Source organism: Gigantopelta aegis, chromosome 10 (genome assembly GCF_016097555.1).
Source record: "Gigantopelta aegis isolate Gae_Host chromosome 10, Gae_host_genome, whole genome shotgun sequence".
In the NCBI taxonomy this organism is placed as follows: Eukaryota; Metazoa; Mollusca; class Gastropoda; order Neomphalida; family Peltospiridae; genus Gigantopelta; species Gigantopelta aegis.
In genome coordinates this window covers 38812187-38828327 of record NC_054708.1, presented here as the reverse complement: position 1 = coordinate 38828327, position 16141 = coordinate 38812187, and the positions used below count along the sequence as shown (strand labels likewise).

The 16141-nt window shown below is 34.5% G+C and overlaps 1 protein-coding gene across 1 annotated transcript in view; it reads left to right on the top strand.

Moving 5' to 3' along the window:
• The first annotated feature begins 204 nt into the window (after positions 1 to 204).
• The window catches only part of LOC121383277 (glutamine synthetase-like), a 97929-nt gene continuing 81992 nt past the window's right edge, over positions 205 to 16141 (top strand). The window contains exons 1-2 of the mRNA XM_041513196.1: positions 205 to 354; positions 14172 to 14342. Of these exons, the coding sequence (XP_041369130.1) occupies positions 14183 to 14342 (160 nt within the window). The 5' untranslated portion in view covers positions 205 to 354; positions 14172 to 14182. The remainder of the gene's footprint in view (positions 355 to 14171; positions 14343 to 16141) is intronic.

Below are 16141 nucleotides of genomic sequence, written 5' to 3'. Positions count from 1 at the left end.
CTAGTGTGACAGTAGTTCTAGTAATGTATAGCAAATAAATGTAAAAATAGCAAAATGTGGTAATACAACATTTTGTTATTTTTACATTGAAATCTAAAGTTAAAATATATACATTTATTATATAATAAACGGTAATTCGACTTCAGTTTTCTTTTTCTTTTTTTCGCACGTGTCAACTCGCTGACTATTTGACTATCCAATCAGTTCTCAGCTCCATCCACCAATCACCGGTCTTCAATATGACATAGCAGTAACAAAAGTCTTACGGACCTCGAGCAAAGTAGGAATTGACGTGTCTGATTATCCAGTGTGACAGTGGTGTTTGGTTTTTTTTATCTGGTTTTGTTGTCAAAGGTAAGTGTTTTATAATATTGAAATTTTAGAATGGAAAATTCTTTAATATATAATTATTATAACATGTTTGGCATTTCAGATGGTTTTTTGTAATATTGTTCAGAATCATACTGACGGCCTATATTTTAATTCCCTTCCTGACCAAAGTGAGTAAGTCCTCGACAGGCATAAAGATGATAAACCGCCAGCTGCCTGTGATTTTGTCATGCTCGTGCTGACATCGATTTCATAGCGTCATCTTTCTTGTTCAGCAGTGGGCAGTTCGTGTAGTGGTGGAGTTGTTGTGAACAGCTGATCGACAGTAAATTTCGGTCAGACTCAGTCTGAGTCTCTATATCGGTGAAACTGCGACTCAGTCTGGCATTGGAATCCATGACGTTTCGCCCCCAAGGCAGTTCGCACCCAGTCAGTTCGCCCCTAAGGCAGTTCGCACCCAGTCAGTTCGCCCCTGTTACCAGTTCACCCCCATGTCGATTTTCCCCCAACTGTTTGCCTGTTCGTCCCAAACTTTTAGTCAGTTCGCCCCCAATTCCCAATTATTTATTACTTTTAAACAATTATTGAGTTTTTTTCTTTAGATGTTAAAGTGTGTTTGTGTGTATGTGTTTGTGTGTTGTGTGTGTGTGTGTTTGTGTGTGTGTTTCCACGATTTTGACGGATCATGAGTCAGTCCGGCACTGATGATATAATCACCAATTTAATTAATATACCTATAACCTATACCTATACCTATATATTTATATATATGGCCATTCCACAGAAAAGGGGAAAAAAATTCAGATTTTGTTTTTCTTAAAAATGAAACAACTTGAATATATTTTTTATTTGCAGTATTTTATTCAATATATATTTCTGCACGTGAAATGATGGTTTGGCACGCTAATAGCCATTTCAGTTTGCATGTGTTTTTTTTAAAACTGTCACAGGTAAGAAATAGTGTCCACTAAGTTATGGATCACAGCAATATCAAACATTGCATTAAACATACACAGGGGACATTTTATATGGTACTACAATTTAGGCAAGCTGTCCTTTTCTATGAATTAACGTCACTTTGTTACAAGATAAGGTTATATTTTATGTAATCACCTAAATGTTTACTCTTATCATATATTTTCTTACAAACTATCATTTATAATCCGAAAAATATTTCCTATATGTTGCAAGAAGTAGTTTTACTATATATCAACCAGCACATCCTTTTACTGCCCTTGTAAATATATGCTAATATCCATTAACAACATACCTTTTAATTAAAAAAAAAATACATTTGTTGATGAAAGTAACTAGTGGACATGTGGTAACATAGTAGACCAGGTTTAACTTCCACTAAGTTACTTATAATAACCATCTAATGAACTAACTGACTTACAGTAAAAACTCTGATTAACTATATTTAATGATCAGAACAGGCTGATACAGTAATAAGAATGAGTAACAAGGTCATATATCTAAATACATACAAATAATTATTTTACTGATGTGAGGTCATCATCAGGTATAAATGATTCAGTCGGAACTGACAATAAATAACATTTAAAATCTTAACTGTTACACATTTAATTCAAATGAGTAAATGAATGATTAAAGACACCTCGGCATGAATATCATAATATTTGGAATCAAACAAAATGTTCCATGGACAGTGTTTCTGCCAGAAAGAAATGTATGGGTATGGCGCTATGGAACTGAGTGCAACCACAGTATGAGGGCCTCCTCCAAAAAGAAAATGGGTTAAGTTTTGAGCTAGGGTTAAGACAATCTTACAGTGCTGATAAGAATAATTAATTTTGTCAAAAGTTAATTAAAACAAAAATCTACCTAAAAATGTGGGTATGGTGCCATACCCGTTTTAGCCTCTGGCAGAAACCCTGATGGATCAATATAACAAATACAAAATTGAACTACAAGCCAATACACATCTTTTTAAAAAATTTACTTAGATAACAAAATCATATATTATTTCTGTTTTTATTTTTCAACACTTTTGAAACTGTATATATTAAATGCATGCATGTGTACATGCTTATATCATTTATAAGATCTGGTCTCATAACTTGTGTCAGTTTGTTTATGCTTACTACCATTAGCGGTTGGTTTGGGAAGGAGACAAAACATTTTTCATAAATATACCCATAAATGTCCTTATTGTTGAGGCAGAATGCACTCCACCTGTATAGCTCTCATTGTACAACCTTATAATGCCTTGTTTAAAGGAACATACCCTAGTTTTTAAACACTAATGCATATTTTTTACTATTATAGCTGTTTTTGATAACTGAAATCATACTTTACTTAGATTTTATGGTTTACATTATCAATTTCTGTACATTCAGAATGTTTTTGGTCATCCTGGTGTTTTTAATATCGCAAAATGCATTTCTCATATTTTTAAAAACGCACGTGCGTCTAGGAAATAACAGTTATGGAGTCGAGTTTTAGTCTATTTTTAGAGGGTATTTCACCATTTCAAAGTCACAGACTCATGTTTCACTCAGTTATAACTTTATCCAAATGTATTACAGGTTTGTATATTAATTAAAGTTAGTGTAAATTTTCACGGCTTGAAACTAGGGTATGTCCCTTTAACACTGAATCGTAAAAACTAAATACAGCCAGATACATTTAATGCAAAGATGCACAAATATCTATATGTTTCATAAAATAAAAAATAGCACTTTTACACACTAGAGGATGCTTGGCACACACAGAGGGGCACAGACCACACATTCACATCGACACAGTGGTATGTTTACGGGAGCGAACTGGTACCTTTGTGGGGGCGAACTGGTTATGCACATGGGTCGAACAGACCTGGGGGTGAACTGCCTTGGGGGAGAAACGTCTGGTACCTTGGCATTGAGTAGGCACTAAATACAGGGGCGTATGATCTGGACCTGGAAGGGGGGGGGGGGGAGGGGGGGATTCGAATATGAACCAAGTGGACCACCTTTTTCTATTTTGTTTTTGCACCACCTGAAACTCCATATTTACAGGGCACAATATTTCACGCGAACCGCTGTTCTGTTCGCGTGTCGGTTACGCAAAATTAAATTTACGCTAACCGCAAATCGGTTACGTCATGACCTGTAAACGTTCAGAAATTAAAACTTGCAGACTTCACGATTACAGGAAGTTTATTCATGCAGACATACTACTGGTATTCCGACAAATGTTTTAGACTGATTTTTAAATACTTGATGCGCAGAAAACCAGTAAACAACATTATATTGCAACAGTTGTAACTTGCGACTAGTCTACAGTTTTAAAGAAATGTGCTCGGACCGCTTGGGACGGCTAAATTTTCTGCTGCTATTTTATCTCTAAAGAAATATATGTAGACATACTATTGGATTGGCTATAATTTTACATATGTTAAAAACAGTTTTAACGTAAACAGGAATCCAAAGTATATAAGTACCATCGATGAAGTGAAAGTAGCATAGCTACCGCAAATCACAAAAAGGAATCCCTACAAATGAGTATTTATCTATTTCAAAGGCGTACCGCTCATTACGCACAGTACGCATGTGCGTAATTCAAAAACAAAATCCGGGAATAGGTCGAGGCTGTCTGTAATTGTTCTATAAAATAGACCTCTTAAACTTGACTCGAAAAAAGATTTTCAAAAATGCATCTACAGGCGTCCTGAGTTGCAAAATTTTCATAGGGGGAGGCCCCCCGAATCCCCCCGCTCGGGCACGCCTTTGGCATGCGTAATTCTAAGAATATTTCTGGTTACGCCCCTGTATTTTGTTTCAGTACTGGGGCTAATAATCAGTTCTTTTATAATATTGTTAACTTTAGCAAGCATTAAAGAATTTTGTTTTTTGTTTTTTTGTAAAATGTTTTCTTTTGTATTTGTTTTAACTTTATGTTTCATCTAAAAACTATGTATTTAAAATATAATTTCAACATAATTTTGAGGTAACCGATCAGATAACCCATGGGTTACGCAAATATAATTCACGTAACCGAACAATTGGTTACCTAGGTAAAAACCATGTGAACCGACTTCCGGTTACCTCAGATTTCGAAATATTGTCCCCTGTATTTATAAAACCTGTATGTTTTAGTACTGAAAGCTGACCATTTGCTTCAGCTGGATGCGTGTGTACATTCATTTAAAATATATTGCATTCCAGGATTTGTGTTCAGATTATTTGTAATGAATATTTTTAAGTTATTGGTTTTATAGCTACCTTTAACCATGATAACAAGACGTTAAAAAGATGAATTCTGGTGATATTCACACCAGGACTTGCTTGATGTTCACGCTTCAATAATAATGTAACATTTATTAACATTTTGTCCATAATGGGCCTCCATACTAAACAATCATAACACCCACAGTAACTGAGAGTTCCTTCCCTTTGTGTATGTACGTCACCACATCAAAACTAGTACGTGTTTGCCACTGGAAATTAATAACTTGGGTGGGAATATTTTATTTCACGATATGCATGAAAGCATGAATAACAAAACAGCAAAAGAAATCGTTAGGTTAGACAAATGTTTTTATTCAGAATCCCATTTTCCGATAATTATTAAGCCGCGCGGTAATAGGGCGTGCTATGCTACAATTTTTATTTTAGAATTATCAATAATTATATTATAATTTCAAAATAAATAATTCACCTGCTTTCGTGTATATAAACGCGAAGTAGGTCAGCCTTATTAATATTAAGAGTGTTAAAACGAGTCTAAAAACACCTTTTTAAAATTATAGTAAACGGTATAATTATTTTTTTCGGTTATTTTTATTTAACCGAAAAAGGAAAACAGACAAATGCAAACAAAACAAGTTTTACACCTTAATTGACAGACATTCCAGTTCACAACTGTCACATTGTTACGAAAAAAATAAAAAAATAAAAGAGAAATAAGATCCACATGTGTGCACAATCTACCTGAGAAACAAATCCATGTACAGGCATCTTAGCCATGCATGACAATGAACATGCATGCATCTGCAGTACTGTGATACTAAAAAACACCCAGAAAAACATATTCCGAAACAGATCACGAGATGGGTCACGTGTGATCGTTCATTTTCATAATAATATTTTTGTAACAAAACAAAACAAAAAAGTAGTAAAATAATTCTGGGACAATAGTGTAGCGTTTATGGGCTACAAAGTGAGGTCATGGGCAGTTTATAAATAGCGGGGTCACCAATCCACATCTACTGCGCCGAATCACCGGACATGCAAATCGGTTTGTATACAAGTGAGTGTCCACATTTATGGACCATGTTAAAATGTTTATTTACTACAGACATAAAACAATTTGTAGTGTATCTCAGATTATGCACTGCTTCATTGGTGTGAGACACATTTTATTAAGTATTACAGTGTTCACATAGCGAAGGTCTTTGAATGCTTAGGTGTGCCAATACACCGGACAGCACTGTAACCATATACATAACTACCATAACCCACTTATTACTGATATTTTGTAAAAAAATAATTTAATTATGTCGATGGTCCATAATATAGGAAAAAATAACGGCTTTTTGGAGCGAAGAGGTGTGACGTATTATTTGTGTAATCACGTGATGGGCAACCCCCGAATAACCGCAATGTCAAAACGATTTGCTAAGCTCGTATAACGAGAACACTTGACTGTCCTCTGCTACGTAGGGTAAATCAAAAGAAAAACAATAAAAATAAACATGTACTGAATGATAATAAGCTAGCTTATACATTAATTTATTTTAGCAACAGAAGCATTTTAAACAGCGTCGATCCCGACTAGTTAGGCCTTTGCATGTATAGGTAAATTTATCGTTTGTTGTACGCGGAAAAATCTAAACACCGCATTCATTTTTCACTTTGTCAAACTTATTATTGTATAAAATATGCCATAACCCCATGGGTAATTACAGCTGGCTTGGGATAGGAATTATTACATTTTTAAAGAATACTGTGAACTAGACTGTGTTTATATGGGCAGTTTCACAGGAAAGGTTGCACTGATCGTTGATTGGAATAAAATTTTCATAACTTTAAAATTTAAAGCTCTGTTCTGCTGAAATTTTATAGGTACTTGTGTGAATGGTATAGCAACCTACAAACAAATTTTATTGAAATAACTTGATTTTTCATTAAGTTGTGAATATTTATATATCAAAATAACACATTTACGAGTCTCATTTGCATTTTTGCATTATTCCATCACTATTTTACAGGGTATATATAATGCACTTGGGATTTTTTTTGACTGGCTAATTGGGCCACTCACAGCAACACTTTGACTCGCTCGTACAACTTTTGAATGGCTCGCGACTTAATTTCATTTTAAAAAAGAACTTACTTAAATTGCACTTTAAAAACATGTTATCATATATATCATATAAACAACAATAACTTGTTTTAGTTTTATTACAAACTGTTGTAATTAAATTCTAATTATTATGTTGTCACGGGACCCACACAATCAAACATCTGGAATGTTTTACCAAGGTTCGGTCTCAATCTAATTAAAATTAGCTCCACTATTACAAGTGGATCTAACAGCAGCCAGTTGGAGTCAGTGCAATTTAAGTAAGTTCTTTTTTAAAATGAAATTCAGTCGCGGGCCATTCAAAAGTTGAATTTTAATTAGATTGGTTCGGTCTTGGAATGAATAATGTGCTTTTATGACCGTATGACAAGGAATTTTCATCTATACAAACAATTATCTCATCCACTAGAGAAATAAACACACAACACAAGTTAAAGGTATAATTATCACTATTTAACGGTAGCAGGTCAACTCGCCCCAAAACCAACTCTTCCCCCAAAGCGGTTGGTCAGCTCGCCCCACACTGCTTATAGTCAACTCGTATCTTTATCATTTTAAAAATTAATGTACCAACATTTTAAGCTAATGTGCATTAAATATAGTTGAATATGAACACAAGTCGGGAGTCCAAAAGCCTTGCCTGATCATTCCTTTAAGGAAATGAGGGACAAACTCACAAACGTCGTTAAATTAGGCTTGACAGTTCATTGTAATAAATTATTATTTATCTGATATTAAGATCTCCCCATTATAAAACCATTTAATAAGTGGTGGTAATAGCAGAGTTTCACTGTAATATTAATAAATAAAATGACACCAAAGTTGTAGACGTCGATTTTTAATTTTGTTACAATTATTTACGGACAGTAACATTTGAGGTGAGTTGTCCAAACACTCGGGGTAAATTGGCTTTAGGCGAGTAGACGAGCATTCCTATTTAACACTCGCATGTGCACAGGCAATGATAGCTGTTGTTAACATCGTTGGCAGTGACGATTGGGTGTGTGATATAGTAGACTCGGTATATTCCGTAAGAAACGAAAACGTTCCAACACAATGTAACTTCAGAAAACCTCAGGGTCGTAAACAAAATCTTTCTGAGAAACATAGCGTAGTGGAATGTGACGGGGTATTTCTTCAAACAAAAATAATAAATCCTAGCCCAAACTGTGTTTTTGTTTTTAATATCATCTTGTTTGTTATCTATATAATGACTTGTAAAGTTGTATTTCACATGAATACGTCAGACACCCCCAAAATGTGTAGGAATAGGACACAATATTTCTAATATGTCCTGACACATCACAGAAAATTAGACATAGCCATGTGTGGGTGAAAAATTGCAGTTTGTGTGTGCATAGGTCCGACACCATGCACACCTAAAGTGACATATTAAACTTAGGATGGAACCAAGTTTATATATAACAATGGTGCCCTAGTTGGTTCTTACAATGTATAATAATATAAAAGTTGTGAAACTTTTTGTACTTTTATGTAATACTTGGCTGAAATGTATATCTGACACCACGGAATTGCCCCAATAATAAAAAAAAACAAAAAAAAACAAATAATAATAAAACAAATAATAATAATAATAAACAAAAATCGTGAGTTTATGTTCCAACTATTTATTATTTTATTTTGGTGTATTCACCGGACAGTTTTTTTGTTTGAGGGTTTTTTTTTGTCAAGAAATAATATATTTTTAATTATTTTAAAGCCTCTATACACGGCGGTCGTGCACTGTATATAAAATTCAAAGGTACTTTACACGGCTGTTGTATATATAGCCTCATCAGTACTCAGTTGCGTCGTACGTTTTAGACTCCTCATAAGAGTTCCAATTTTTTTAAATGAAGCTGCTCACAGGTTGTCATGGGATTCCCTCAGTCGTGGTTCAATTAAAATGTTTTGGGTGATACAGTACGTAGCGAGGTTTGGTATTCCAAATTAATGCAATTGTCATTCATAATCCATATTTAGAGAAATAAGGCCCACTAAATCTGTGATTGAGCGCCTCTATTATAGATTTTTTTCACGTTAAATATCTTATGTTTTAATAATGTTTTGTAACATTAAGCAGTGTTCTCGCTGCTCCATTTAAGCGGGGCGGCCCGTCCCGCTATTGCATTTTGCCGCCCTCCTTTCACATTCTCCGCCCTCCTTTATTTTTCTATGCCCCTCTTTATTTTCCAGCACCTATCTCCGCTATTTTAAAATGCACACTTTTTTCCAGATATATCACTGCTTATAAAAACAATGGAAGTGGTAGTGTTTATCATAAAAATCATTTATCTTGGGTGCCAAATAATATATACAAAATATATTTACAAAAACAAAATATTTTATCACAGCATTCTATGAAGATGGAAATAACGACATTAGGGGATCACTTTACAAGCATCTTTATTGTTTTTCGTATATCTCGAAATCTTTTATTAACATATATATATTAAAACTTTGATCGAGTCGGCAAAACCGGAACTGCCAGTGAATGTCAGACCGATAACATCATCGGTTCAATTAAAAGACGAGTCTACTTGTATTTTGTATAAACGTTTTTTTTGTAAGCAAAATAAGGAGAGTGTCTTTCCACAAAGTCTACCAACACACAACAATATGGTAACCAAGCTCCCACCCCCACCTTTTCTCTTCTGTTTTTTTTTTTTTTTTTTTAAATTATTATTATTATATTTTTTTAGGGTGTGGTGCCACACGGCCACCCTCCTTTAATTTTCACCCAGCGAGAACACTGCATTAAGGGATGTATTAAATATTCCATGAAGATGTAAATAATCCAGTATTTGTTTGTAAGATACACAAAATAGTAGTTCATTAAGATAAATGTCTCAGGCACGATATTTATTATTGTGATGTTTGTTGCTGTGCCATAATGTTTATCCATTGGATAGAATTTTCTATTTGCAATCACGATTTAATAAAATCAGACATGTGCTTTATTTAAGAGCCTCAACACGTACAACAACATATTAAAAAAAAAATTTGACTAAAATATTAATTACAATACCTTTGGTAACCTTACCAGAATTAGGTCTTTAAAGATGACACATTTTCACATTTAAAAGTTATTTTTATCCTGGCACATCGAAAATGTAGAATGAAAATATGGCGGAACGATAATTATTCGTGTCAAACATTTTATGTACAGCCAATAAAAAGAAATATTTCGGAACTGAATGGAATTGATTATTCATTTTGTTATTTTTTGTTTCTATATATACTGAACAAAATAAGAAACTTCCGCTAACTTTGCTTGAACATAACTTGATGAAAACAAACCGGGAGAATAATTGTTATATATGCGTTTAAAGAGTGTTCCATGATGCATCGTTTGGTGCAAAAATCATGGCCATAGGTTAACAGAAACTGGGAGAAATTTTGACCAAGTGTGGTAGGGGTTAAAAAAAGAAAAAACACTTAATACCGGGTATGACCACCTCTTGAATTGACCACTGCAGTGCATCACAGGCGCATAGAATTGACTAAAGTGTTGATTTCTGCCTGTGGAATATTGTTCCATTCCTGAATGAGCGCTTGACAAAGTTCGTTGACGTTAGCGGGTGGGTTGGGACGACGCCTCAATCGTCTGTCCAGGCTATCCCAGACATGCTCGATGGGGTTGTCATCAATGAAATCAATGTTATTTGTACTAAGAAAATTTACAGTGTGTCTAGCTGTATGAGAGGTGGCATTATCATGCTGAAAAATCGAGATGTTGGCATTGTTATGGAACACAGGAATGACGTGATGAGCGAGAATGTTATCGCGGTAACGTTGAGCATTTAAATTGCCATCAATGACGACTAGTGGTGAACGATAACCATGGGCAATGGCTGCCCAGACCATGACAGAACCCTTACCCCCGAAACGATCTCGTTCAAGAACACAACAGTCAGCATAGCGTTCGTTTCTCTTGCGGTAGACGCGCACCCTGCCATCACCACGTTGTAAAGAAAATCTGGATTCATCTGAAAAAAGAACGGTATTCCAGCGTCGCCATATCCAACGAGTGTGTACACGTGCCCAAGTAAGACGATTTAGACGATGACGTTGCGTTAAAACGCATCCGACGTAAGGATGCACGACTATAAAAATAATTGAATTATGGGTACTGTCCATAATTCTGAGAAAAATAACGGCTATTTGGAGACCAGAGGTGTGACATATTATTTTGAGTCACGTGACGGGCATTCCTCGATTAACCGCAGTGCCAAAATGATTTACCAAGCTTGTGTAACGAGAACATTGACCGTCCTCTGCGACGTAGGGTAAATAGAAGAAGAAAAAGCCCAATGCAAACAAATTATTAAAAAATAATAAAAACATGTACTGAATGATAATAAGCTTATACATTAATTTATTTTAGTAACAGAAGCATGTTTAACATCGACAATCCCAACTAGTTAGGCCTTTGCATCTATAGGTAAATTTATCGTTAGTCGTACGCGAAAAACTCTAAACATCTTTATCACAAACACCGTCATTTTCCACCTTGTCAAATTCATTATTATACAAAATATGCCATAACAGCTGATTTGGGATAGGAATTGTTACATTTTTAAAGACTACTCTGAAATAGACTGTTTATATACGATAGATATACGAAGGCCGAAGGCCATGTCTATAGCTGGCTATATTCACAGCAAAAATGTATATATAGGCGGTAAATAAGTACATGTATTTGATTGATCCATATTAATGAACCATCTGGAACAGGAGGAATACATACTATGTACTGTACGAACAGTGAATTTTCTAACAGGGGAGGTGGGTGGGGGTTGGGGAATATATGAATTTAACGGACCCGTTTGTGTATGTTTTCCTAGCATCATATTGTCCCTACAGTACTAACAAAAAATTAATTATAATAAATAATAATGATGATGAATGAATAAAAATAACAATTACAAATTATTGGCAGCTGAGATAGATTAATTGAAAGAGAAACCACGGACAGTACACAAACTTACAACAGGGCTTGAACTTTTAAAAATTTTCACTGATTGCAATTCTGAGGCTGCTTACGTATATTTTGTAAAACCTTTCTGGGGTGGAGGGGGCAGTGTTTTATCTGGAGGAATTTTGGCTATAAAAATGCAAGATTAATGTGTGTGCACACACGCACAAACGGCGGGCTGAACTTGTCCCTGCACGTAGAACTGTATTCAACTGGGTTAAGTAACAATTAGCCAACCATTGGACGACAAAACATGCAACAGTACACTGTTTTTTTACGCTATACATTAAAACCGAAATACCACTTTGTGAACCAGTCAAAATAATTTGCACACACGCAAAATAATAATAATAATAAATGGTGAGTTCATGTTCAGACTGTTTATTATTTTATTTCACCGTATTCACGGTAATTTTTTATTATTTGCCATGTATATAGCCGGCCCTCATTTGCCAAGTCTCTCTAGACGGCGATCGTATATATAAAATCCAAAAATACATTATACGGTTGTCGTATATATAGCCTCATAACTACGAGTCTGTTATTCCGTATTTTTCATGTCTCATCACAAGGATAGTTCCAAATTTTAAAAAATAAGCGTATCATAGAATTCCCTTAATCGTAGTTCGATCAATTAAAATATTTTGGATCATACAATAACTAGGTTTGGTATTCCAAATGAATATTTATAATGCATATTTAGAGAAACAAGGCCCACTAAATCCATGATTGAGCTCCTTTAACATTCATGAAATTTACAGTGTTGACTATACACAGAGCATAGAACAACAAGCAAAAATATTTCCAATTGAAATTGCTGACTAAGGAAACATTTTCCCTCTCCAATTTTTTGTATATGTTGTAGATAACATGTCAGGCTATAATTTTGATCAATGGTCATCTCAAGGTCTTGTGTCCCACAAGGTCAATTTAAATGTCAAAATATAGGTCAAAGGTAATCAACCCAAAAGTCACCCAGATGTCAAAAATAATGCTAGATTTGGATTCATTGTAATTCTCCCTTTTCAATGATACCGTACTTATCAAAATTGGATCATTGGTTGTAGAGTTATGGTAATTTAAATTTTGGTGGCCACACCCTTTTTTTGTGTGCCAAAATTGACAAAAAAAGAAAGGGCCATATCTCAGAATCTGTTGGTCCGACTGAGTTGAAAATTGGGAACTTAGGTTTTTTTTGGCCAAAATAACCATATATACCAAATTTCATTGAAATTGAAGAGGGTAGGGTTTAAATTTACTCTTTTGTTTTGTGGGGGTGGGGTGATTTGACACAGAATGACCCTGCTGTGGATCCATTCAATTGATTGTTTTTTTTTCTCGTCGCAACCAGTACACTACAACTGGTCAAAGGCTGTGGTATGTGCTTTCCTGTTTTGAAATGATAGCTCCCTTTTTAAAACAACTCCCTTTAAATGGTGAATTAAGTCTGCATGTGACAAAGACAAATATTTTAATTTAATTGTTTCTTAAGATTATTATGATCGATGAACACATCTTATGGATACAACTATCAGTGACACTAAATAAATTAATGGTACATGTAGGTGAGAAATTTAATTGCACAGAATTTTTGTTGATATATATAGTAGTGAAATAAAGACATATTGCCGTATTATAAATAATTATAGTGTTGGGAATCTGTTGGGTGTATACTACCAAATCAAGTCCCATAGACGACAATAGTAACATATGTGGCTAAAACTCCTACCTGCAACGTATCAACCGACATAAACGCCACGGATATAAATACTACCACCCCTTACACTTAAAGTGAATCGGAAAAAAATGGGGGTCAAGCTGCTCGTTTCTGAGATAACGGGTAGCGTCTATGACTACCCTAGTTTCGCACAAAATTGGAGTACTTTTTTTTACAGGTACCCCATACATGTTTCAAGCACAAGGCTACTTGACACATTGGTACTAGATGAAATAAAATTGCACATTTTTTTTTACCCAGATGAAACTATTATTTTTTACAACCAACACACTCACATTTATAACCAATCACAGGACTTGTGTTGTTCACTTCTCTATCAAAAGTTGGGTGCACCTCGAACTTTGACCCAGCCGGAAGTTATTTGGTTTAGTACTACCTGTTGGAATTTCATAATTGCGATCATCGGTTATAATCTGTTTGCACCAACAATTAACGTTCGATTACATAATCAGTTAGAATTCTATGAGCATGAAAAATATTTGAATAACATGTATTAGCACTATTTTCATGTTCACAGGGATAGACCACACAAAACCCTAATTTTACCTTCAATAACTATTTAATATAATTTGTCATTATGTACAGATGAAAACAAACACCAACCCCTACATATTTACATCAATTCCTCATCTAATCTGGAGGAATCACTAATAATAACAGACATGTAGTTTGTTTCTAATCGATGATCGGAACATCACTAATAATAACAGACATGTAGTTTGTTTCTAATCGATGATCGGAACATCACTAATAATAACAGACATGTAGATTGTTTCTTGACAGAAAATTATCTATGTGTGAACTTGTGTGTTGTAGTTTGAGACGTAATGGGAGCACCTATCACAGACAAGAAGGTGCTGGAGAAGTTCCTTGAACTGGACCAGCCCCAGAACAAGTGTATGTGTGAATACGTCTGGATTGATGGAACCGGAGAAGGACTTCGCTCAAAATGTAGAACTCTCGACTCTGTACCCAAAAGTGTTAAAGGTTTGCAAAATAACTTGATAACATTCACCAAGTTTCTAAATAACTAGCTTGATTATTTAGATGTGATTGAAACTGTACATTTGAACAACTTAAGGGGGCCTAGAAACATGGCCTTAAAGTTTTTGAACTGTAAACACTCTTACATATATTGTAATTATTCTAATTTTGGGGCATTTAAAATTTAATTGTTCAGTTCTTTTAATACTGACTTAGTCAAAGTGGCGGAATTTAGCCCTTTAAGTGCACCTAGGACAACCTTCTAGCTATAGGGACCATTCGGCAAAAGCCATACCATGCATGCTAACATTTGATCCAGAGAGTGACAAAAATGTTCCTTTCAATGTTTTTTTTAACTGTCAAAATCAAACTTGAGACATGTTTTAAATAAAGCTGTTTTAAGCAGTGTATTTATTTTGTATGTCTGCTGCTACTACTACTAATTAATTTATTATTATACAATAATTAAAACCCTACATCAATTGTATAAAAATGTCAAAAGTAACATGAACATGTGTGATGATTTTGATTTCAGCAAAAAATTTTAAATTATCTTAAACATTATGACATCTTTAGTTTGTTTTATTTGAAGATAATCTAATTTTGTTTTATATGTGACAAAAAGATATTAAAAATCAATATTGTTATTAGGATGTCTTGACGATGGTGCCATATAGGCGTGCAAGAGATGGCCCAAAAGTGCTCTACAAATGACCGAAGTAGCAACTATTGTACTACCAGCTAATTTTGGGGTTTTATCAAAGTATGGGTCCTGACTAGCTCCTGGGTAAAAATTACCCAGAATACCTGTGGGGGAACATTGTCAAATGACGTCATCAATATGGCTGCCTCGATTTGGATATTTTTGCATCTTGTTCCGATAGTCTTCATTCTCTTTAGTTGCTTGGCATTTTAAGCCTTTATTAAGTTTCAGGGATTTCCCCAGGGCCATTACCCTTACCGAAATGACTTATATTTTTCACTTATAAGTGAAGTATAAGTCGTTAATACTTTTCAAGTATAAGTGACTTATAAGTAAACGATTAGGATTTTGTATGCAAATGAGGTATACCGTATACAAATTACATGTGCATGACCATATAGATGAAGTGTTAACTATATATATAAGTGAAGTGTAAGTCATTCACTTATATTTAACAGAAGTGTTAGATATATAGAAGTGACTTATAAGTGAAGTATAAGTGTAACAGAAACTGCTGTATACCGTATTTTCCCGTGTATTCGCACTTTTTCCCCAGAAAATACAGGTTAAAAATGGGGGTGCGCACTATACATAGCAATAGAAAAAATATCTTTTAAAAATGTCCAGCGATCACCCATGAAAAATTGCCGATTGGTAGTTTACGGTACTTTACAGGTTATTGACAGTGTTCATTACAACGAAACGCCAAAAGCCTCTTAAAAATCGCTTTTCACTTGTGATGGTTGTAATAAATGCAAAATAAATCTACAAAAGTATCCATACCTCGCCAAAAAGTGCACAAAAATGACAAAACTGGACCGTAAATATTTTTAATTTCCATGAGATTTAATTCGGCCATTTCCGGCAAACCGGAAATATACCACACTATTATAAATTTAGAAATCTCGCGCATTCACGTTAGCCACGAGAACGAAATGTAATATGCTATATTTTTGTTTTCATATATTTATTAGTCATTTGCAGTGTATGGGGTATATAACTTTGTTTTGATTTATGCACGTGTGAGTCTGTGACATGTAAGTACGCAAGTACTAGCCTTTGTTTAATGTGACATGTAGGTCTATGTACTCAAATACCT